The following is a 24966-nucleotide window of genomic DNA, read 5'->3' as shown; positions in this document are numbered from 1 at the left end:
TCCCTCCTCCTACAAATACTAGCCAATTTCTTTTTTAAAAAATGTGCTGGTGGTAAAATACATATGACATAAAAATCACCACTTTACCCATTACAATTCGGTGGCATTTATTACATTTACAATGTCATGGAAACGCCATCACTATTTCCAAAACTTTTCCATCATCTCCAATAGAAACTGTACCCATTTAGCAATAACTCTCTACTCCTACTCCCCAGCCCTTGGTAACCTCTAGTCTACTTTCTGTCTCTTGGAATTTGTATATTCTAGAATATAGCTAGAATTTTTGACTATCTATTATGTGCCAGACGCTACTTTAGATGAATTAACTCATTTAATCTTCACAACGATACATCAGTGCAGCACGAAGCTTGCTGGGGTAGCTGGGTTGCTTAGACGGCTTCACTTATTCACAGCTCCCTTTATCCACACCCGTTGCTGGTTGACTTTGCAGCAACTCCCCTCAAGACATAGTCTATTTTCCTACTTCTTTGATCTGGCTTCAGAGGTATGAGCTATTTTTCCAAGAAAATGAGGCAGAAGTGATAATGTTCTGAGGCTAGGACTCAAGAGGCTTGGTGGCTCTCCAGGCTCTCTGCCCCTCTACCATTGCCCTCGGAACATACCTGGACTGGCCAGCTGGAGAGTGACAGACACATAGAGCAGAGAAAAGTCATGCTATCACCCCAGCTGAGCCACCCTCGATCAGCCATCAGCCAGCCAACCCCCAGGCATGTGAGGGAGCCCAGCCTTGAGCAGCAGAACTGCCCAGCTTTCCAGAGACTTGTGAGCAATAATATACGGTTGTGGTTCTATGCCACTGGCTTTAGGGATAATTTGTTGGATAGCAAGAGCTAACCGATGTACTTGCTTGTACAGATTAGGAAACTGAGGGATAGAAATGTTCATCAGTTTACCCTAGGTCACTCAGATAGAAAGTGATGGATACAGGAATTAAATCCAAGCAGCCTAGCTCAAAGTCAATGCACTTAACCACTCTCTGATCTCCTACTTAGTGGAGAGTCAAATAAAAGATCAGGGAACTGTGGCCACATTCAATTGTGTTTGTGTGTGTGTGATGTTCATTGTTATGGGAATCTCCTTTTCCCCTTGAATAGGAATACATAAAAGATTTATATCAGTCACCCAAAGCAACCAATTTTACAAGGAAATGTGAGTGGACGACATCGCCTAGATCAGTAGCAATCATCTAAGCTCTAACAAATACACTCAAAGAAGAGATTCATGGAAGGAGACGGCACTTTCAAATTAAATGTTCTCTTTTCTCAGAGAAAAATGTTACAGGTTATAATATTTAAATAAAGGTGATGTGCAAAACTGAGTGGCCAGGGGTTACAATATCAAACCCATCCAATTTTCCTTTGGAATAAGATATTATATTTAGACATGTTAGTTATATGCCAAGAGTATAAAAATCACCTCAGGAGTCCCCACAATAAACAAGCCGGGTTATAATATTGCATTGTCAGAAAATATATACCTGATATCAAGAATAATTTTTTTTACCTCTGCAGATGTGAAAAGGACTAATCTTGGCAGCCCAGACAGCCCCTTTTCCTTAATATCAGGACAATATTTGTATCTAGCTAAGTTCACTGCATACATATTGGACACTGAACCACCTGCAAAAAAAAAAAAGCAAGATATCATATTTATAGCAGGAAGTTATAGCTCTCCCATTGCTGAATACAGTGTAACACACAAAAGGCACAAATCACGATGCAAGTCATCTGAACTTGCCCCTCCCCAGTACTCTGAATATTCCACCGATAACCCAGACCAAACCCTGAATACACCTCCTAATTTCCAACCCCAGCAATTTCCAATCTCAGCAAAGAGAGAGGTTTTAGTCTATTCTCTCACACCAGAGGTTTTTGAAGCTAAAAGTTTCCATCTACAGGCTCTAGGTTGAGGGCCAGGAGACCTATCTGGACTCAAGTCTCCACAGTTAATAATTTTCATTCTGTCGCCTGATGAATAAAATGAAAAATAAAAATACATGCTCTACCCCCAACGCCAAAAATAACAACTGTAAGGCTAAACAAAATGCAATTCCAAAACCGTCTCAAGCAAAATTGATCTGAACAACTTGAGGGGCTATTATTGCCCTTCCAAACTCCCAAGAGCTGATAAATCCATTTTTGTTAGCTACAATGCCTCAGTTGCAGAAATCTCATTTGTGTGACAATTTGTGTAGCATTTATGGAAATATTATAAGTCTCTAGAAAGGCACGAGCTAGGTTCTCGTCAAATAAAAAAAAAACATAGCTTTATTAATATCCAACTTTTTGTAACATGGAAATCTACAAGGAGTTTCAGTTCTTCATACAGGACACGAGGAAAGCCTGGCGGCGTAGTGGTTAAGTGCTACGGCTGCTAACCAAAGGGTCGGCAGTTGGAATCCACCAGGCGCTCCTTGGAAACTCAATGGGGCAGTTCTTCTCTGTCCTAGAGGGCTGCTATGAGTCGGAATCGACTCGATGGCACTGGGTTTTTGGTTACAGGACATGAATAAACCAGTTTGTAGATGCTCATAATGGAAGGCTGATGACAATAACTAGTTGCACTTACCTGGGTTAAATATTCCATCCCCTTCTTTCCAGCCAATAAATTCAATCATTTTCTTCAGTACGGCTTCTTCCACTAACAGAAACACCGGAGACACCTCATATGTGTAACTAGATAGATACAAAAAACACTTCACTTCTATGACCAGCGTCAAACCACCCCTTTGGCATCCCAAGAAATGCACGTAGAGTTTCATCAAACCACCTGGCTGTTGACATGCAGGTAGAGCCTTTGGAAATGTGTCCACTGGAAATACAGAAATACGCATTCAGGGATGCTGCTGGTCATAGTTAAATAAATGCCAGCAGCGGGTGAGCTCAGGGGTCCACACGCTACTTCACCAGAGTTCATTTGGAGAGAACCTTGAATTCCACTGGGAGAGATAAAGGTAGTGCATCCGGATTCTTTGTGTTAGCTACAGGCAGTAACCATTTCACTCTCTAAGACGTGTTCTGGATGCTGGTTAAAGAAGAACCACTGTCATGGTAACCAGGTTTTATTAGGTTACTGCCATGAGTGCATTAGCATGTTAACAGTCAGTTCTCACTATTCAACATGGAGACTACCTGCCCTGAACTAGTGCTTTCTCCATCCCACTGCCTGTGGTTGTACAGATGGGAAGAGCTCTGTGGGTACCTCTCATTATGTGGCTGACACCACTGCAAAGGCACCGCTTAGATCCCCTGTCAACGAAGGATCTGTTGCTCCAGGGGCTGGAGTGCTGTTGTCAGAGAGCGTTACCCCGTCAGCACTTCGGGGAATGCCTCAGCCTCAGCAAGTCGCCTCTTCCAAAGCCACGGCCCTTCCTATAAGAGTCTAAGCCTGATGACTGATGGAGACTGAAGTATAAAGGGCTGGCCGTCTGAGCTCAACTGGGGCCACTCTGAAGGGTCATTCTAACCACAGGGATCTCCATGTGGTCAGCCCCGGCTGTCACTGAGCCTGCATCTCAGCTTGACTCCTGCCTCTGCCCATTCCTGTATCTTTTTCCTCCTGCCCACTGGTGTTGATCCCAAGGGTCCTGCTTAATAAACCTCCTGCTCGCTAAACTCCGTCTAGAGTCTGCTTCCCAGGGAACCCAACTGGCAACGGTTACCATGCCTTGTTTTGCAATGTTTGAGTCTCTTCTCTCTCCAGATAACTTGAGGATGACTAAATATCTATAATCTCCTCCTCAATTAGGTGATTACTTTAAATTGTATTTGAATAAATGTGTACTCTAAATACAAGTTAAGCAGACACATTTAGATTTATAGCCACAGAACTCAATGCAATTATTTTAACATCTGGAGAGAAACCTTTGGGAATAAGGCCAAAAAATAAAATAAAAACTGAGCCCCTACTATGTGCCAAGCACTCTACAGACCATGTCATTGTACAAACAAGAGAGGTCTTGTTTTCAACCATGCTATGCAGCCAGTTTCAAATACCAAGCGTTTTAAAATATATATATATATATATATATATATATATATATATATATAATGTGTACCAATAAATACAAATGAGCTAATCATTCATTTTTTGTAAGGAAAAAAAGTTAGTATTAAAGCTCTCTTTGAAAGCTGGTCTAACTATATAACTTGAGAATAAGCTGCAGTTGGAGGAAAAGCCAATATAAATTCACGCCCATATTTCAAGTGGATTGTTCAACTTAGCACCCCGAGTTTTCAGAGTTAATCATTTTCTTTCTGTCTGTCACCTGATCAATAAAATGGTAAGAAAAATACATGCTCATCCTTGCCTCTGAGAACAAATTGTGAGGATAACAAAATGTGATTCAGAGATCTCAGGTAAAATCGATTTTAAAATGAAGGGATTTATTTTTATTTATTATTATTTATCTAATTAGTTCAGATAAGGAACTCAGACACGGGTTAGGAAACCTAGAACACACCAAGAAAGGTTCAAAGAGTTGTGCAGGAATCTTACTGTCTCTTCTGACTCATCTACCGTTTACTCTTCTACCCACTGTACCCTGGTGTCTGCTCTCATTCCTCTACCAAACCTTCTTTAGCTAGTGTCACCAATCATGTCCATGTCGCTTTACAAATGGACACTTTTCAGTCTTTGTCTTTGTTTACTACTCGACAGCATGTGATGCCATTGATTCCCTTCTACGTTTAGGCACACTCTCCTCCATGGCTTCCATGTCTATCCTGGTTTTCTCCTTCTCTCTCTATTGTAAGCTGGCCCTCCTCGTCCTTGGATGTCTTCAAGACCCAGTCCTAAGCCCTCTTCTCTATACTCTGTCCCCCAGGCAGTGGTTCTCTATGCTGGCTGCTTATAAAAATCACTTGATGAGCTTGGTAAATACAGCAGTGCCTGGAACACACCCACAGAGATTCAGATTTAATTGGTATATGTATATATACATTGACATTCCCAAGTTGATTCTCACGAGCAGTCAGAATTGAGAATCTGGCCTAGAGGTTATCATCCATGCCCACAATTTCAATTATCATCTACTCACAAATAATTCCCAAATTTATACCTTCCACGTAGATATCAGAATTCGAGGTATAACTCTCAGCTTTAGTTGACACAACCTCCTGGATATCTCAGTCACTGCAAACTCAAATGCCCACAACTGAAAACTGAATTCTTTTTTTTTTTTTATTAACTTTTATGGAGCTTCAAGTGAACGTTTACAAATCAAGTCAGTCTGTCACATATAAGTTTATATACATCTTACTCCTTACTCCCACTTGCTCTCCCCCTAATGAGTCAGCCCTTCCAGTCTCTCCTTTCATGACAATTTTGCCAGCTTCCAACTCTCTCTATCCTCTCATCCCCCCTCCAGACAGGAGATGCCAACACAGTCTCAAGTGTCCACCTTATATAATTAGCTCTCTCTTCTTCAGCATCTCTCTCCTACCCACTGTCCAGTCCCTTTCATGTCTGATGAGTTGTCTTCGGGAATGGCTCCTGTCCTGTGCCAACAGAAGGTTTGGGGACCATGCCCGCCGGGATTCCTCTAGTCACAGTCAGACCATTAAGTATGGTATTTTTATGAGAATTTGGGGTCTGCATCCCACCGATCTCCTGCTCCCTCAGGGGTTCTCTATTGTGCTCCCTGTCAGGGCAGTCATCGATTGTGGCCGGGTACCAACTAGTTCTTCTGGTCTCAGGATAATGTAGGTCTCTGGTTCATGTGACCCTTTCTGTCTCTTGGGCTCTTAGTTGTCGTGCGACCTTGGTGTTCTTCATTCTCCTTTGCTCTAGGTGGGTTGAAACCAATTGATGCATCTTAGATGGCCGCTTATTAGCATTTAAGACCCCAGACGTGAAAACTGAATTCTTGATCTTGCTTGGTCTCCACTCCCAGTGAATGACATGACCATCAGCCCTCGTATGAACACCAGAAACCCAGGTATTATCCCAGAAGCCTCCCTCTTGTCCTCATTTCCAAGATCCAAAATATCATCCAATCCTTTCCATTTTATCTTCTAATCTCATTTTTTCCCTCTCTATTCCCACTGCTTTCATCCAAGTCCAAGCTATCATCATCTCTCAAGTGACTAAGGTAACGCCCTCCTAACTGGTCCCCTCTAATCTACTCTCCCCCCATATTGCCAGAACGATCTTTTCACTAAGAAAACAGCTGATACCCAATGATTTAGAACCCTTCAGAGGCTTTCCATTGTGCTTCGAATTGAAAAATGGGCCCTGTATGTCTGGCTATTACTTATCCAGCCTCGTCTTCCAGCACGTTCCCTTTCGCTGTCTCGCTATATCCACGCTGGCCTTCAGTTTATAACACATGTCATGTGACTTCCTCCAGAGGCCTTTGCACATGCTGTTCCCTCTGCCAGGAACTTACCCCTTCTCTTTTCACCTCGTTAACTCTTACTCATCCTTCAGCTCTCACTTCCTCAGAGAAGCCTTCCCTGAGTTCTCAATCAGGAAAAAGTACCACATTTATATTTATAGCATCATGCACTTCCTCACATCAGAGGTCAAATTTTACGTTTTGATTAGCATCTCTTTCTCTTATCAGATTTTATGCTCCATGAGGACAAAGTCAAGGTTTGTTTTTATTCATAGTATAGCTCCAGCACTCAGTACAGACAGGGCATTTCATGAAGGAATATACAGGAAGTTGCCTAATCCATCTCCTTGTCTGTTAAATGGAAGTAACAATCCTTGCTTTATCCATTCATTGAACACTGCTAAGTGTCATAAGACTTTTTCTTTATTTAGGATGACACTGCATACGTGAAACCATTAAATAGGAATTCATGAAATAAAATTTCATTTACATAAACAAGAAATCGCTAACCCATGCTTAGTGTAACATTTCAGCAACATGGCACTTACACGCTTGGGTTTAATGCTTCTGTTATAAACCGAGCCACCAAGGAGTAGTAATCAAGTCCAGCATACAACTGGTTGAAAAACCTTGGGTGATCTGTAAATTGTAAAACAGAATATTCAACTACACAGCAATACAAAAGAAAAAAACAACTAATGGCACAGCAATAACACGAATCAATTTTTCAGATAGTGAAAGAAGCCAGACACAAAAGAACACACACTGTATGAATCCATTTGTGTGATATTCAAAACCAGGTAAAGCTGGTCTATGAAGACATCGTTAGCACTGCGGGTAACTTTGGGAAGGAGTTATTGATTGGGAGGGGGCCTTGAGAGAGCCTTTGAAATTCTGGAAATATTCTATATCTTGATCTGGGTAAGGGTTACATACGTAGAGATACGTAAAAATTCTATTGAGATGAGTAGTTAAGATTTGTGCAATTTATTGAATGTAAATTATACCTCGGTTAAAAAAGAAAACTCAAAATCTAATCATGTACAAGAAAACAAATGTTGAAAATAAGTTTCTAAGTAGGACTTGAACATACTTTTAATCCTGTTGGTTTACTTGCTCTATTTTTCTAGAAGCTAAACCCAAACCAGATTCCCTGAGGGATGGATTATTTGAAACTTGTTTGTCCACATATCAAAGCCTGCTACCTTTATCTTCTGAAAATATCAATATTAAGTCCCCGTACTTCAAATACATTTCACTCACCAATAGGGTTCACTTCAGGCTACTGCTGGGAAGTGACCTTTCGGTTTCAGGTTGGGCTACTGCGCCTGGCATTATTCAGATGGAGCAAGACGTGATTCATCACACAGTTTACACCAACTTTCTGATTCAACTTATTTCAAAGGCGGTTGCCTTTAAGACTCAAACAACTTCTAGTTTCAATCTTCTTTTTTTTTTTTTTCCTCATAGAAAAGGCCTCATAAAGGTTCTTGGCTTTACACAGTGTGAATATTCACACCAAACTCCAGGCTAACTAACTTGATATTCTCAATCATAGGAAGCCCAACGTGATGGAAAACAAAGAGGAAGAAGGTCTATTTCTAAACGTGAGAACGTGGGAACGATTTTAGTCAGTGATCTACCGTCACAATTTATAACATTTTTTGTTTGTTTGTTTGTTTGTTTTTTCTCCCTCTCGCTTTAAACTACGAGTTCAATAAAAAAACAAAATTCTCAAAAAATGGCTCTTTGTATAAAATGAAACACTTCCTCCGATCTGGCAAAGAAAACTAGACATTGCTACAAGTAATTTTAATACGATTTTTTTCAGTCCTGTGTTAATTTATGATTGATTTCCATGGTTACGTTATGGAAAATATCCAGTGAACTGAAAAATCCACTGCCTTAAATGCCATTCTACACTTCTGACATACCCTATAACAATAAGATATGTATCTCTGCTTTTGAAATGCTAACTGGGTTTTGATACATACACCAGGTTTTCCCAAGGGAATATAATCCAATTATTTTTAGCCAGGATTTTATTATGTTCTTTCTACCAAATTTAGTTCAGTATCAGAAGTCACAAAGCATAATGCCTGCATGGTCTTAAACACTAGATTAGCTTCACATCACACTGAGAAATGCGTATTTGGGGAAGTTAGTATCCCGCTTTTGAAACTTGTTCACTGCATGTATAAAACATTAGCAGTCAAGCTGGGATAGCACTTCACCACAAGAATGATATCATGTTATCGAATTTACAAAAGATCACAGTGGGTTATGCATCCTTGTGGAAAAATCACTGCAAAAACTTACCATTTTTCTTATACCTTCCTAAGGACTTTTATTTTTTGATCCTGCCAGATTTGATCAATTAATTTTGTAATTAGCAACTGCCAAGAGTTTTTCCATGTCTTTGGAATAAATTCATTTTTGTCTATATTAAAGACACCATCTCGATTTTTTTTTTTTTTTTTTGCATATTCTGGGCCATCAAAATTTAAAATCCTTTAACAAATATATCAAATCAAAATATCTCTTACCAGCTGGACCAACATAAAACACAATAACTATTCTAATAAGTAGTAGTCATAAGGTACGTTCTTGATTATAAATGAAGGATGGCTTTTGCCAAGAAAGAGGTGATACTTACGTATGACCACTAAAAGTCAAGAGTTCTCCTATCAGTTTATCTTTGACCTTGACCACAAATCTGTATATAATCAGAGATTAAACGGACCACTATTTTTGATTTGGATTTCTCATCCCCAGAAACATAGCCGTCCTTGGCTTTCTTAGGAGGTAATACATGCTTGAGAAAATGTAAGAACATGTCACATCCAGGAAGTAAACTGAAGTTCTTACTAGTTTTGACACTGTAGCGTATGACATCCTGGCAGAGTTCCAGTAGCCTGTGGTGTGGTTCTCCCGTTTCTCTCATCTCCAAATCAAGAAGCTGTTTCAGTCGTTCAGGATGCTGCCATTCACAAACCTGGAGATTGAGGCACAATTTGTTGAGCGCTTACTAAAGCCAAGAATTGAGAAGACACTAGAACCATGAACCTTACCCTCATAAAGCTTTCAGACAAGTGGGAGGGGCAGAGAACTAAATGAGACACCATAGGTCTACGTGAAGAGCTACGATAGGCACAAAGTAGGGGCTTCATCTTACACTTGGAAGATCAAAAACAATTGCCTGATGGAACTGGTATCTAATTTGTTACAAAATATAAGAACAGAGTGAGCCAAACAAACATTAGGGCAATGCAAGGGCTAGTCTAAGCAGAATTAATAGAGAGAAAAAGGCTGAAATGAAGGGAGCCTGTGGCACATCTGAAGAATGGCATAAGTTTGATATGGCTAGAACCAGAGTTTGAAGAAGTGAATGGCAAGAAGTAAAGCTGGACTACTGAAATAGCTTCCTAAGAAGTCTCTCTGCTTGTACCTTTGTCTGCACACAGTCTACTATGAACTTAGCAGCCAGAGTGATGCTCTTAAACCTAAGCCATGGTCACTCCTATGCTCAAATACCTCCAGTAGCTCCTCATTTCCTTCAAAGTAAAAGGTAAAGTCCTTAACTGGTGCCATCAAGTCGATTCCTACAATGACCTAGAATGACCCTGTGTGATATGCTTCCTGGACAGTATTTCCTCTCTGGTCTTTCCTAGCATTGCTTTCCTCCTCGCTAGCTCTGCTCCTGGCCCTCTGGCCTCCTTGCTGTTCCTTAAACACACCATGCACTCTTGCACCTTAGGGTTTTGGAACTGGCTGTGCTCTGTGCCTGGAATGTCCTATCCCCAAATCCTCGTAGCTAACTCACTTCTCTCACAGCTTTACTCAAAATGTCTCAACGTTAGCAATCCTGAATCCCATATTTAAAAACTGCAACCTGCCCATTACCCCATCTCTATCAATCCTCCAACTTGCTCTATTCTTTTTCCCATAGCGTTTATCGCCTTCCAACATACTGTAATTCATTTGCTCATTGTAACCAACATAATCTGCGTGAGAGCTGAGATCTCTGTTTGTTCACTATCCCAAGTAACTAATACACCAAATAAGTACTCGATAAATATGTGTTGAATGAATCAATAAATGAATAAATGGAGAGATAAGCAGGGATCAGATCATGACAAGCTCTATGTAGCATGTTACATAGTTCAAACTTGGCCTTAAGCAAGCCATTGAAAGTTTTGGACAGAGGAATGATATGATCCTACTTGTATTTTGGATGATAGCCTTGTTGCTCTGTAAAGATTCCATGCAAAACAGGAAATACAAAAACGCAGGCAAGAGAAGAGGTGGTCTGGACGATCATAGAAGCTGTAGGAATGAAATACTCAGTTTCTAGTGATATTTGAAATGTAGAATCAATAGAACTTGGAAATCAGTTTTATGCTGAGAGTGAGGGACAGAGATGAATCAAGGATAATCCCGGCGAAGACACACGGGTAGATGGTGGTGATGAGGATAACAGGAGAAGGCTCTGGTTGTGGGTGTGGTGAGGATGATGAGTTTTGAGCAAACTTGAACTAAGGCACCTTGAGAACATCCAAAAGGGGAAGAGAAGTTTGTTTGAAGCTCTTATGAAACATTAGGGACAGAATTCTAGGTATATATTATGATATCATAATGGTGAAAGATATGGCTCAGAGAGGATCGACATAGACAAGGAGAGGCTCAGGATCTCACTGGGACAACACCAACACCTAAGAAATGGGCAAAGGAAGAGAAGTGCACCTGCAAGGTGGTGGACAGACCAGAAAGGTAAAGAGAATCCTAGGAGATTTCAGCGTTATTAAACGCAAGGAAAAAAGAATGTTTTAAGAAGGAGAAGGTGGTCACCACTGTCAAATACTACTGAGAAGCCAAATTAGAGAAAGACTGAGAAGTGCTCATGAGATTTATCAACAATGAGGTGTTCTTGGCAAGAGCAGTTTGACTTAGAGAGGTGGGAGTGGAGACCAGATTGCTATGAAGTGAAGAAGTAGGAGGTGAGGAAATAGAGGGAGGGAGGAAAAAAGTATAGACAACTCTTTAAAAAGTTGGAGGGGTAGGACAGGAACCATTCCAGAAGACAACTCATCAGACATGGATTGGACTGGACAACGGGTCGGAGGGACATGCTGATGAGGAGTGAGCTACTTGTATCAGGTGGACACTTGAGACTATGTTGGCATCTCCTGTCTAGAGGGGAGATGGGAGGGTAGAGGGGATTAGAAACTGGCAAAATGGTCACAAAAGGAGTGACTGGAATGAGGGAGTGGGCTGACTTATTAGGGGGAGAGTAAGTGGGAGTATGTAGTAAGGTGTATACAAGTTTATATGTGAGAGACTGACTTGATTTGTAAACTTTCACTTAAAGCACAATAAAAGTTATTTAAAAAAAAAAAAAAAGTTGGAGGGGAACAGAGAGATAGAGGAGTAGCCAGGGGCTGAGGAGACAGGAAAGTGGGAGGCTAGGGAAGCAGAAGGAAATTTCAAGTTGTGCAAAAGGTATGAAACTAAATCCTGGTGTTATAACTGTGACCAAAAAAATTAAAAAATAATAAAAATAACAAGAAACTGCCGTGGAGTAGATCCCAACTCACGGCAACCCTATGCATGTCCTAGTAGTACTGTGCTCCATAGGGTTTTCAATGGCTGTGATCTTTGGGAAGTAGATCAACAGGCCTTTCTTTTGAGGCACCTCTGGGTGGATTCCAACAGCCAACCTTTCGGTTAGGAAGCAAGCACTTAACCATTTGTGCCTCCCAGGAACTTCATAAGCATGATAAGCCAAGCAAGCCAAGCCCAGTGCCATCGAATCAGTGATAGGCAGACATAAATCAAAAGTGGCTGAGACACGGTATTCACAATAGCAAAAAGATGGAAACAACCATTGACAGATGAATGGATAAACGAGTTATGGTACGAACACACAATGGAATACTATGCAATGGTAAAGAACAATGATGAATCTGCAAAACATCTCACAACGTGGACGAATCTGAAGGGCGTTACGCTGAGGGAAAAAAGTCAATCAGAAAAGGACAAACACTGTATGGGACCACTATTATAAAAACTCAAGAAAAGGCTTACACACAGAAAGAAACGATCTTTGATGGGGGTTGGGAAGGAGAAATCATTAACTAGATCGTAGACAAGTGTTACCTTTGGTGAAGGGAAAGACAGTGCACAGTATAGGGAAAGTCAGTATAATTTGACCAAGGCAAAGACATAGAAGCTTCACAGACACATCTGAACACCTTGAAGGACTGTTACTGGGGCTGAGGGCTGGAGATCATGGTCGTAGGGGTCACCTAGGTCAACTGGCATAACAAAGTTCATAAAGAAAATGTTCTACATTCTACTTTGGTGAGTAGCATCTGGGGTCTTAAAACATTGTAAGTGGCCTCTAAGATACATCTACTGGTCCCATCCCACTCGGAGCAAAGGAGAGTGGAGAAAACCAAAGACATAAGGGAAGTATTAGCCCAAAGAACAAATGGACTGCAAGTACCACAGCCTCCACCAGCCTGAATCCGGAAGAACTAGATGGTGCCCAGTTACTACCACCAACCACTCTGTAGGGACCACAATAAAGGGTCCCAGACAGAGCCAGGGGTGGGGGGAGAAATACAGAACAAAATTCAAATTCACACACACACAAAAATGACCAGACTTATTGGTCTGATGGAGACCGGAAGAACCCCTAAGACTATGGCCCCCGGATACGCTAACGGAGAACTGAAGCCACTCCCAAAGTTCACCCTTCAGACAAAGATTAGACAGGTGTATAAAATAACACACGTGAGATGGTGCTTCTTAGTTCAGTCATGCATACGAGACCAAAAGGGCAACACCTGCCCAAAAGCAATGACAAGAAGACAGGAAGGGACAGGAAAAGTGGAGGAATGGAAATGGGGAATTGGGGTGTGGAAGGGGAGAGTGTTGATACATCGTGGGGATTGCAACCAATGTTACAAAACTATTTGTGTATAAATTGTTGAATCAGAAACTCTTTTGCTCTGTAAACTTTCACCGAAAGCACAATAAAATAAAACAAAAGTGGCTGAGACAGTCAAAAGGAATGATTCCTTATACGGGCAACGACTTGGAAGCATCCCAAATGCATGTTGCTGAAGGAAAGGCAAGACTCAAAAGGCGACACAGGACACGACTCCATCTATACATGGCATTCTGGAAAAGTCAAAAATTGTAGGGACAAAAACAGATCAGTGGTTTGTAGGGGCTAGGGGTTAAGTGAGGGGCTGACTACAGAGCGGCACAAGGAAATCTGGACAGTAATGGAATTGTCCTATATCCTGATTGTGGTGATGGTTACATAAAAAATATGCATGGACTTGTTAAAATTCATGGCACTGCATGCCAAAAAGGGTAAATTTTACTGAATGGAAACTTTACCTTATTTTTTTTTAAAAAAAGTGGCTGAGAAGTGTCTACCGGAAAGGTCTCTAGAAGTAGTGGTCTCACTAAGGGTGGGGATGTATTCACAGGTCGCCTTTTAATGGCGCCCTGTTGGGTTTCAGACAAAGTATGCCAAGTTGGCAGTGACATAAACCCTCACCCTCCTCACCTAACCACAACACAACTTTCAATCCAAACTCACACAAGTTGCTTGTGCATCTCCTTCAATGCGATCAAAGTGTGGTTCTCTAGTTGATAACTCAGGATCCTAAATCTCCCGTTCTCATCTTACCTCCCAGAAGTTGCCTATGTGAGCTTTTCTTACCAGGCAAAAGGCTTCCCTTGCTGTGATAAACCCATTTTGTTCTTCTGCAATGCTGTTACCTCATTCACCTTCTTGCTTTCCTCAACACCCCTAGAAACAAGCAACTCCCCTCCCTGACTTCTCTCTGCCCATTAAAATCTTACTTGGATTTTAATTCCACATCAAAGCTCAAAGCGCCCACTTTTCTGAAATCTCCAAAGGCTTCCCCAGTCACACACCATTTATTACATTCTCACTGGGACTCCCTGTTCTGTCTTCCAATGAAACTTTTCCTTCCAATTAAATCATAAATTCTGTTCAAAGCTGGGCCTTTATCTTATTTTTTCTTTATATCTCCTGAGCCTAATATAATGCTTCATCTATAAAAATCATCTATAGCTAACAATTCATATTTAATGACTGAATAAAGGCCAATCTTAAAAAAAAAAAAAAAAAAATGCCAGAGGAGCAGTGTGTTCCAAGGTAAGCAAGGTCTGAAATATTTCATAAGTACAGATAAGGCCAGAAAACATGCAAGTGTAAATACATAATCTGGCTGAAGAGGAATACCATCAGTGGTTTGGCCTTGACCATAACTTTTCCAAGTTTACAGGTCATTTCAATCTATTTTTCTATTAGTTCTCCCAAATGAATGTGATTAAAAATTCAAAGTAAATACCACTTCACATTCAACATTTTTTTTTTAATGCCCTTTATTTCTGGCTAATTTAATTGGAACAAGAGTCTACTCTAACAACCATTTGTTGGTAACCCAATTCCAGATGAAATGGGATCATTGTGAAGAAGGGTAATTCAGCGATTTTAAGAGGCATATGTGGTGGAGACTCTGAAGCCAGACTGCTTGGATTTTCATCTCAGCTCTGACTCTCACCAAATGATCTTGGGCAAGCTACTTCACCTTCCTGTGTCTCAGTTTATTCATCTCTAAAATGGGGATAATAATAGTAGCTCCTTCTTAGGGTTATTGTGAGGCTTAAATATACAAAAACATATGTAGAAGTCATTAGAAGAGTGCCTGGCCCATAGTAAGTCCTCTTAAGAGTATATGTTATTAGCAGTAGTTCTAATATCAATTTGAAGCTGAATTTGAACTTGAATTTGAAACTTTGGACCAATAATTGGCACCAGTCAGGACTCAGACATAACCAAGATCTCCAGTCTAAACTCAGACAAGCTCCTATGAAGGACTCTCAGAAAAATAAAAAATTTTCTCATCCTTTTCTACCTTCTGCTTGCTTTTTATTAGCAACAGAAAGTGCACAAAAGTGAAGAGCAAGGGATGTTTTTAGGGAGTGTATAAATCAGAGCAGGAGGCTGTTCCCAATCTAGCTTCTTATCTAGAAGGTTTCTGTCACTCTTAGGGGTTGGAGGGCAGAGAGTGTGGAAGTAAAAACGGTTGGGGTGTCAACCCTGTGCTTCATGGCCTCACCTGGTTAAGGTCTGGGGTCCTAGCCAATCTCCCAACAAATGACAACTGGCTCCTTGAAGGAGTCAACCTTTCAAGGAAAGCAGATACTGGACTGGGAGGGGAGGTGGGTCGGGAGCAAAGTACAGACTTTGGAATCTGGACATCTCCTTGAAACAAAGGTATAGAGAAAAACGAAACCTTGCTCTTCCTGTTTCCTTTATATCTGGCCATCCAGATGTGGAAAAAGGTTTCTTACGGGCTTTTACTTTTACCTTCTCATTGACATCTGTAGCCTTCAAAACCACCTCTTCCATTATAAGCCTACAGGCCTCTTCCACGAATTTCTCTCCTGCTTTCGCATCTGTTGTAGGACCATTCAGTACAACCCCATCCACGAGAACGGCATTCCTTTTACTTGGAATCATCTCTTGTTGCTCAGCCTCTCCTGGAAGCACACAAACAAACTGTGTTTGAAAGATAATCTAATGAGTTAACACAACAAAACAGGGAAAAATTTATCATCATCCTAACTCCAATTGGCATGCCTTCTTTCAATACCTAAAAGCACAGTTTTGGGCATTGAAGCTGACAATTTCTTAAGGTGCCTAATGGCAAGATAGAGTATAAGCAAACTCCAGAAAGCCTGCAATTTATGGAATGAGTAAATCTACTTTAATATGTCAGTTTCCCTGTTTTCAACTGAGTTAACACATGGAGAAGGTGGCCATGGACTTAGTATACTTCCAGGGTTGACAGAAAGGGTACCATCTTGTATATCATTTCCCTGCTGGGTGGTGTCTGAAGCTGAAAGAATAGCACCCTTACTCCCATAATGAGAAAAATGGCACACAAAAAAACCACCCCTAGATGGTGCCTGGCTATCGCCAATGACTGCCCTGACAGGGAACACAACAGAGAATCCCTGATGGAGAAGGAGTAAAGTGGGATTCAGACCTCAAATTCTAGTAAAAAAAGGCCAGACATAATGGTCTGACTGAGACTGGAAGGACCCCAGAGGTCATGGCCCCTGAACTCTGTTAGCCCAAAACTAAAACCATTTTTGAAAACAACTCTTCAGACAAAGATTAGACTGGGCTATAAGACATAAAATGATACTGGTAAGAACGTGCTTCTTAGCTCAAGTAGGCACATGAGACTATGTGGGCAGCTCCTGTCTGGAGGCAAGATGAGAAGGCAGAGGGGGACAGGAGCTGGTTGAATGGACATGGGAAATACAGGGTAAAAAGAAGGAGTGTGCTGTCACATCATAGGGAGAGCAACTAAGGTCACATAACAATGTGTGTATAAGTTTTTGTATGAGAACTAACTTGAATTGTAAACTTTCACTTAAAGCACAATAAAAAAAGGAAAAAAAAGAAACCATCCCTAAAAGAGGATAAAACATTCATTGGCATTCCCATAAATATACAGATGATTGCCATCAGATCATTTCCTTAGAAACCTTGCCAACCCCAGTATAGACACTACAGCAGGATGCAGGGTGGAAGGGAAGAAGGTTAAGGATTTGGGGGAAAGGATGGGAAAAGAGCCCCTTCAATTTTACCTAGAATTAACACTGCCTCTATGTTAGAAGTGCCCCCTCAAAATATAAATTATATAATATTTGTCCGACTTTTCAGAATCTGGCAAACTGAGTAGATGACCCATATAACCGAGGCAGCAAGCCTCTGCTTTCATTTCCTTGTGCAAATTCACACAGCATTTCTGAGCCCTAGGATGAAGCTCTGTGCAAAAGGTTCAGGAGAAAACAGCACCTGGCCATATTGTTTGAGGACAAATTGTTTTCCTAGAAAAAACAAAACAAAACAGTGATGGTTTTTTCCAGACTGGAAAACCAAATTGAATTGTATAAAGACATATCCTGGATTTGATGCACTGGGTTAGAGAAGGGACTAAGAGAGATCATGGTCACCCTTCAGCAAGTAAATGTCAAAATCTTCAAAGACAAGGAGCAAGCTACTGTTTTTTGGAGGACTGGCACACATGGATATGTTTTTCTAAATGCATGTACCCTCATCCTTCAGGTACGTGTAGCTGTTGGTCAATTTCTCCTTAAACTGGATTATAAAATCTTCACAGGAATAAAGTTCTGTTTTCCATGCCTACCGCCTCTTGTTTAGCATCAGGGAGTGTGAGGAGCTCAGGAAATGCATATTCAACCCATTTTACTCACTCTTCCAAAAGCCTTCCAAACATATGTACAAAAAGATCTTTGTGAGCACAAGCACGTGTCTATTTCCTGGACGCACACCCTTGTAATCTGTTAATGGTGACCACATGTACCCTTTTAATAAATCATTCCTTAAGAAGAAGAACCAATATCAACATGTCACTACTCTTAATTTTATATTTTAAGCCTATGTTTAAATGACCTTTATATTCTAGAATTGCTTTGTTCCTGGGAGCCTCTCCCTAATCCTACTCAGCCACTTCCTACTGAAAGGATGATAAAAGAAAGGGATCAGAATGGTGGTTTGTAGAAATTTATCTCTGATGCCTTCAAACTTTTCGAACTTGTAGTTTCAGCCCAGACAGAAGGGTGGAGCAGAACGTGTTCAAGGCCGTACACCTGCCAGCCAGTGCCTAAAGGTTAAAAGTGAACATGGAAATTTATACCTGAGAATAAAGGTTACTGCCTGACCAAAATAGCCTTCTGTGAAAATAATTCTGGCAACTTGATCCATATATTCAACCAGTATCTGCCACAAGCTTTGATTCTATCGCGTTCTTTTTTTCTAATCAGTATCTCTGTCCTCCTTAGAAAGGACACATTCATTTAGTCGTGGACATTGACAGAAACCACTTAGAAAAGTGTTATTCAGCACCTCCAAAAGCGCCTTATAATCTATAAATCCACATTAAATATGCAGATGGAGTGTGAAGAGAAAAATACCTCTCTATACATATTTCAAACATGTCTAAACTTACTGGGGGCTCGAATATTACTACCATTCGTTATGCTTTAGAATCCGTTTTTCTTCAAAGTTAAAAGTTCTAGTGAAATTCTGTGGCTTTATACACCCATTGGGTCCATTGTTGGCAAACACAAATGGTGTCCATGTGGGCAGATACAATGTCACAGAAAAATCCCCCAATTTGGGCAAGATAGACTCTGTAGCAAAGGCTCAGTCTTTTATCCTCACACGGAGGGATACGCCATCCAGAGCACCAAGATAAATTCTAGTTCCATCCTTCACTTTCACTTGCCTTTCACTTGAAAGGGCACATTTAACATGTTTTAGGGCCCAATGCTGAAGCCCTGAGATTGAGCTTTTAGATGGAAATACTCTGTACCTGAAGGTACTTTCCCCAAATGTTCTTTAGGTCATAAAAATAAATCTGCAAAGAGAGCAATTATTCAGGGGACCCGGGTGTGTCAGTAGGCAGTGCTATTATTAAGCACACAGAAAAGTCAGGTCCTTTTTTTTTTTTTTTTCTTTAACCCTCGTTAGGAATTTCAGGTTTTTATTGCCCAGGGAATAGTAGCAGCTCTACAGCCCACTCCAAGTCAGTCTCTCTCTCTCTCTCTCTTATTCTCTCCCTCCCTCACCTCTCTCTCTCACACACACACACACACAAAACATTATAAAATACAAAATGTCAAACACTTACTTGCAACCAGAATAGCAGAGAAATTAAAACGGTCACTGTCTCCACAGCAGTCAATTAAAGAAATCCCCATAATCCATACAATTATCTAAAAGAAAATACTAAAAAAAAAAAAAAAAAACCTCCAAAGAGTTGGGTCTAGGTTATGCCTCTTTTCTTGATAAAACCAACCAAACCTGTTGCTATCAAGTCAATTGAGACTCATAGCAATCCTACAGGGCAGAGTAGAACTGTCCCAAACGGTTTCCAAAGAACAGGTGGTAGATTCGAACTGCTGACCTTTTGGTTCATGGCTGAGCTCTTAACCACTGCACCACCAGGGCTCCTCTCTTCCTGATAAGTACGTTTTATTTCTATTGCCAGATGTGATAATGTCCCTCTCCCTCCCCCTGCGTTTGACCAGACTAGATCCACAATAGGTAAGGCTGTGGTTTTCTGAGGATCTAGACTGAGAACTTCAATTTTAATCACTATAATGGTTAATAATGAAGTCTTTCAGTTGGATAATTTTTCCATGAATGTATCCAGAATCTGACTGCTTTTCATTCCCTCTACTCTTACCACCTGAGTTCAAGCCACCATCAAATGCTTGGGTTCTGCCATCAAATGTTAGCCTCCCAACTAACTAACCTCCCAGCCTCCACTCTTGCCCCTCATCCTCTATGGACTATTCTCAACATACCAAAAAACAAAACCCATTGCCATCAAGTTGATCTGGACTCATAGCAACCCTATAACTCCTGTACTCCTTTGAATAGATAAGTCAGATCACATAATGACTCCTCTGCTCCTAACAATTCAATGATTCCTCATTTGATCAAACTAAAAGTCAAAGCCCTTATAATGACTTATACGGCCCTAAATGAGCCCCTTCTCCCATCATCTCTCGAACTTCAAACCTCATCATGTATCATTGTCCTCCTAGCTCACCCAGTTCCATCCATGTCAGTCTCTTTACTATTTTTTGAGGTCTTTCCTCAAACATCACTGTCTCAGCGAGCCCTTCCTCATCCACCCTATTTAACACTGAACCCACCCCTTACTCTACCTTCTTTCTCTGCTTTATTTTACTCCAGAGCGGTGACCACTACATGACATATGATCTATATTCAGTGATTTATTTGTTTAAATATCTGTCTCTCCAATAGACATTAAGTTTTAAGAGAGTAGGAGTTTGTTGGATTCCCTGTTGTTTACACAGTATCCTGAAAGTATCTAGTGGTCTATACAAAAAAAAAAAAAAAAGAGGTCAGTAAACATTTGCTGACTGTAAAATGAAAGAAGCCCTCTTGGTTCCTCCAACTAACCACTGATAATATCTCCTTCTTCTGAGATCCACTGCAGGTTATCTCTATGCCTTTATGGTTTGATAGCACAGAAAGAAGACCAGACCTTATCAAGTATGGGACACCACTGGCCAAGGATGGAGTAGACACAGAACACAATTAATGGACTGGAGAAGGGACAGTTGGGACTAAAAGAGGAAACTTGAGAACAGGGTCAGCTAGGCATACAGGGTCTCTGGGTTATTAAAGGATGTCACAGGTGAAAGACTTCCATTTTCTCTTCTCTCCATTCTCTTCACTGGATCCACTCTCTTTACACTCTCTCCTTTCCCCTTTTGTAGCCTATTGACTTCTGGAAATCAGCCAAGTAGCCACACCCTCACTTCAGGAGCCACACATCCAAAGTTGAAAGTCAGCCAAGCACTAAACACTCTGACTTCTGATTTCCACCAATTCCTCAACTCCACACCTTAAAAAAACTCTACATTAGTTTAACTCTTGCTTTGTTCAGAAAGACATACAGCTTTCCCTTGCTTAACAAACAATAAATTCAGCTTTGAATATTGTTTCAAATATTGAGAGCTGGCCTCTTCCTTGACATAAGAGTTAAATAAGTTAATACACATAAAAATTTGAAACAGTGCCTGGGTATGTAATTAATGACACTGAATTGTAGACTTAAAAAAGGTTAAAATGGTTTCCTTTCGCCGGGAGAGAGAACCTGAGAAAACGGGCTGCGCGCATAGCACAGAGTTGTGAAAATAAGGTTAAGAATAAAAGCCAGTTGAGGCGGGGCCAAGATGGCGGACTAGGTGGACGCTACCGCGGATCCCTCTTACAACAAAGACTAGGAAAAACAAGTGAATCGATCACATACATAACAATCTACGAACTCTGAACAACAAACACTGATTTAGAGACGGAGAATGAACAAATACAGGGAGACAGCGATTGTCTTCAGAGCCAGGAGCCAGCGTACCAGCGGACTTTCTGGAAAAACTAGTTTCCCAGTGATGGCTCAGAGACAGCAGTCCATATCAAACCACATAAAGAAGCAGACCATGACAGCTTCTCCAACCCCCCAAACAAAAGAATCAAAATCTTTCCCAAATGAAGATACAATCCTGGAATTATCAGATACAGAATATAAAAAACTAATTTACAGAATGCTTCAAGACATCACAAATGAAATCAGGCTAACTGCAGAGAAAGCCAAGGAACACACTGATAAAACTGTTGAAGAACTCAAAAAGATTATTCAAGAACATAGTGGAAAAATTAATAAGTTGCAAGAATCCATAGAGAGACAGCATGTAGAAAAGATTAACAATAAAATTACAGAATTAGACAACGCAATAGGAAGTCAGAAAAGCAGACTCGAGCAACTAGAATGTAGACTGGGACATCTGGAGGACCAGGGAATCAACACCAACATAGCTGAAAAAAAATCAGATCAAAGAATTTAAAAAAATGAAGAAACCCTAAGAATCATGTGGGACTCTATCAAGAAGGATAACTTGCGAGTGATTGGAGTCCCAGAACAGGGAAGGGGGACAGAAAACACAGAGAAAATAGTTGAAGAACTCCTGACACAAAACTTCCCTGACATCATGAAAGACGAAAGGATATCTATCCAAGATGCTCATTGAACCCCATTTAAGATTAATCCAAAAAGAAAACACCAAGACATATTATCATCAAACTTGCCAAAACCAAAGATAAACAGAAAATTTTAAAAGCAGCCAGGGAGAAAAGAAAGGTTTCCTTCAAGGGAGAATCAATAAGAATAAGTTCAGACTACTCAGCAGAAACCATGCAGGCAAGAAGGGAATGGGACGACGTACACAGAGCACTGAAGAAGAAAAACTGCCAACCAAGGATCATATATCCAGCAAAACTCTCTCTGAAATATGAAGGAGAAATTAAGATATTTACAGATAAACACAAGTTTAGAGAATTTGCAAAAACCAAACCAAGGCTACAAGAAATGCTAAAGGAGATTGTTTGGTCAGATGACCAATAATATCAGGTACCAGCACAATACAAGGTCACAAAACAGAACGTCCTGATATCAACTCAAATAGGGAAAGCACAAAAACAAACAAATTAAGATTAATTCTAAAAAATAAATAAATAAACAAAATAATACACATAACAGGGAATCATGGAAATCAATAGATATAAGATCACAATAATCAAAAAGAGGGACTAAACACAGGAGGCATTGAACTGCCAGATGGAGAGTGATACAAGGCGATATAGAACGATACAAGTTAGGTTTTTACTTAGAAAAATAGGGGTAAATAATAAGGTAACCACAAAAAGGAATATCAACTCCATAACTCAAGAAAAAAGCCAAGAAAAACATAACGACTCAACTAACATAAAGTTAAACATTATGAAAATGAGGATCTCACAATCTACTAAGAAAAACGTCTCAGCACAAAAAAGTACGTGGAAAAATGAAATGGCCAACAATACACATGAAAAGGCATCAAAATGACAGCACTAAAAACTTATTTATCTATAATTACGCTGAATGTAAATGGACTAAATGCACCAATAAAGAGACAGAGAGTCACGGACTGGATGAAGAAACACGATCCATCTATATGCTGCCTACAAGAGACACACCTTAGACTTAGAGACACAAACAAACTAAAACTCAAAGGATGGAAAAAAATATATCAAGCAAACAATGAGCAAAAAAGAAGAGGAGTAGCAATATTAATTTCCGACAAAATAGACTTTAGACTTAAATCCACCACAAAGGATAAAGAAGGACACTATATAATGATAAAAGGGACAATTGATCAGGAAGACATAACCATATTAAATATTTATGCACCCAATGACAGGGCTGCAAGATACATAAATCAAATTTTAACAGAATTGAAAAGTGAGATAGACACCTCCACATTTATAGTAGGAGACTTCAACACACCACTTTCGGAGAAGGACAGGACATCCAGTAAGAAGCTCAATAGAGACACGGAAGACCTACTTAAAACAATCAACCAACTTGACCTCATTGACTTATACAGAACTCTCCACCCAACTGCTGCAAAATATACTTTTTTTTCTAGTGCACATGGAACATTCTCTAGAATAGACCACATATTAGGTCATAAAACAAATCTGTGCAGATTCCAAAACATCGAAATATTACAAAGCATCTTCTCAGACCACAAGGCAATGAAACTAGAAATCAATAACAGAAAAACTAGGGAAAAGAAATCAAATACTTGGAAAATGAACAATACCCTCCTGAAAAAAGACTGGGTTATAGAAGACATCAAGGAGGGAATAAGGAAATTCATAGAATGCAATGAGAATGAAAATACTTCCTACCAAAACCTCTGGGACACAGCAAAAGCAGTGCTCAGAGGCCAATTTATATCGATAAATGCACACATACAAAAAGAAGAAAGAGCCAAAATCAGAGAACTGTCCTGACAACTTGAACAAATAGAAAGTGAGCAACAAAAGAACCCATCAGGCACCAGAAGAAAACAAATAATAAAAATTAGAGCTGAACTAAATGAATTAGAGAACAGAAAAACAATTGAAAGAATTAACAAAGCCAAAAGCTGGTTCTTCGAAAAAATTAACAAAATTGATAAACCATTGGCAAGACTGACTAAAGAAAAACAGGAAAGGAAACAAATAACCCATATAAGAAACGAGAAGAACCACATCACAACAGACCCAAATGAAATTAAAAGAATCATTTCAGATTACTACGAAAAATTGTACTCTAACAAATTTGAAAACCTAGAAGAAATGGATAAATTCTTGGAAAAACACTACCTACCTAAACTAACACATTCAGAAGTAGAACAACTAAATAGACCCATAACAAAAAAAGAGATTGAAACGGTAATCAAAAAACTTCCAACAAAAAAAAGTCCTGGCCCGGACGGCTTCACTGCAGAGTTCTACCAAACCTTCAGAGAAGAGTTAACACCACTACTACTGAAAGTATTTCAAAGCATAGAAAAAGAAGGAATACTACCCAACTCATTCTATGAAGCTACCATCTCCCTGATACCAAAACCAGGTAAAGACATTACAAAAAAAGAAAATTATAGACCTATATCCCTCATGAACATAGATGCAAAAATCCTCAACAAAATTCTAGCCAATAGAATCCAACAACACATCAAAAAAATAATTCACCCTGATCAAGTGGGATTTATACCAGGTATGCAAGGCTGGTTTAATATCAGAAAAACCATTAATGTAATCCATCACATAAATAAAACAAAAGATAAAAACCACATGATCTTATCAATTGATGCAGAAAAGGCATTTGACAAAGTTCAACACCCATTTATGATAAAAACTCTTACCAAAATAGGAACTGAAGGAAAATTCCTCAACATAATAAAGGGCATCTATGCAAAGCCAACAGCCAATATCACTCTAAATGGAGAGAACCTGAAAGCATTTCCCTTGAGAACGGGAACCAGACAAGGATGCCCTTTATCACCGCTCTTATTCAACATCGTACTTGAAGTCCTAGCCAGGGCAATTAGGCTAG

General features: G+C 40.0%; 1 protein-coding gene across 1 annotated transcript in view; it reads right to left on the bottom strand.

The window, feature by feature from the left end:
* GADL1 (glutamate decarboxylase like 1) overlaps positions 1 to 24966 on the bottom strand; it is a 193939-nt gene that overhangs the window by 135722 nt on the left and 33251 nt on the right. Inside the window, exons 2-6 of the mRNA XM_049870892.1 lie at positions 15780 to 15952; positions 9230 to 9356; positions 6910 to 7000; positions 2593 to 2699; positions 1528 to 1643 (exon numbers count right to left, since the gene is read on the bottom strand). Coding sequence (XP_049726849.1) covers positions 1528 to 1643; positions 2593 to 2699; positions 6910 to 7000; positions 9230 to 9356; positions 15780 to 15952 — 614 coding nt within the window. The remainder of the gene's footprint in view (positions 1 to 1527; positions 1644 to 2592; positions 2700 to 6909; positions 7001 to 9229; positions 9357 to 15779; positions 15953 to 24966) is intronic.

The sequence above is a fragment of the Elephas maximus genome, chromosome 27 (genome assembly GCF_024166365.1).
Source record: "Elephas maximus indicus isolate mEleMax1 chromosome 27, mEleMax1 primary haplotype, whole genome shotgun sequence".
Classification (NCBI taxonomy): Eukaryota; Metazoa; Chordata; class Mammalia; order Proboscidea; family Elephantidae; genus Elephas; species Elephas maximus.
Note: the sequence above shows the minus strand (reverse complement) of the source record. Positions and strands in the feature narration are given on the sequence as shown.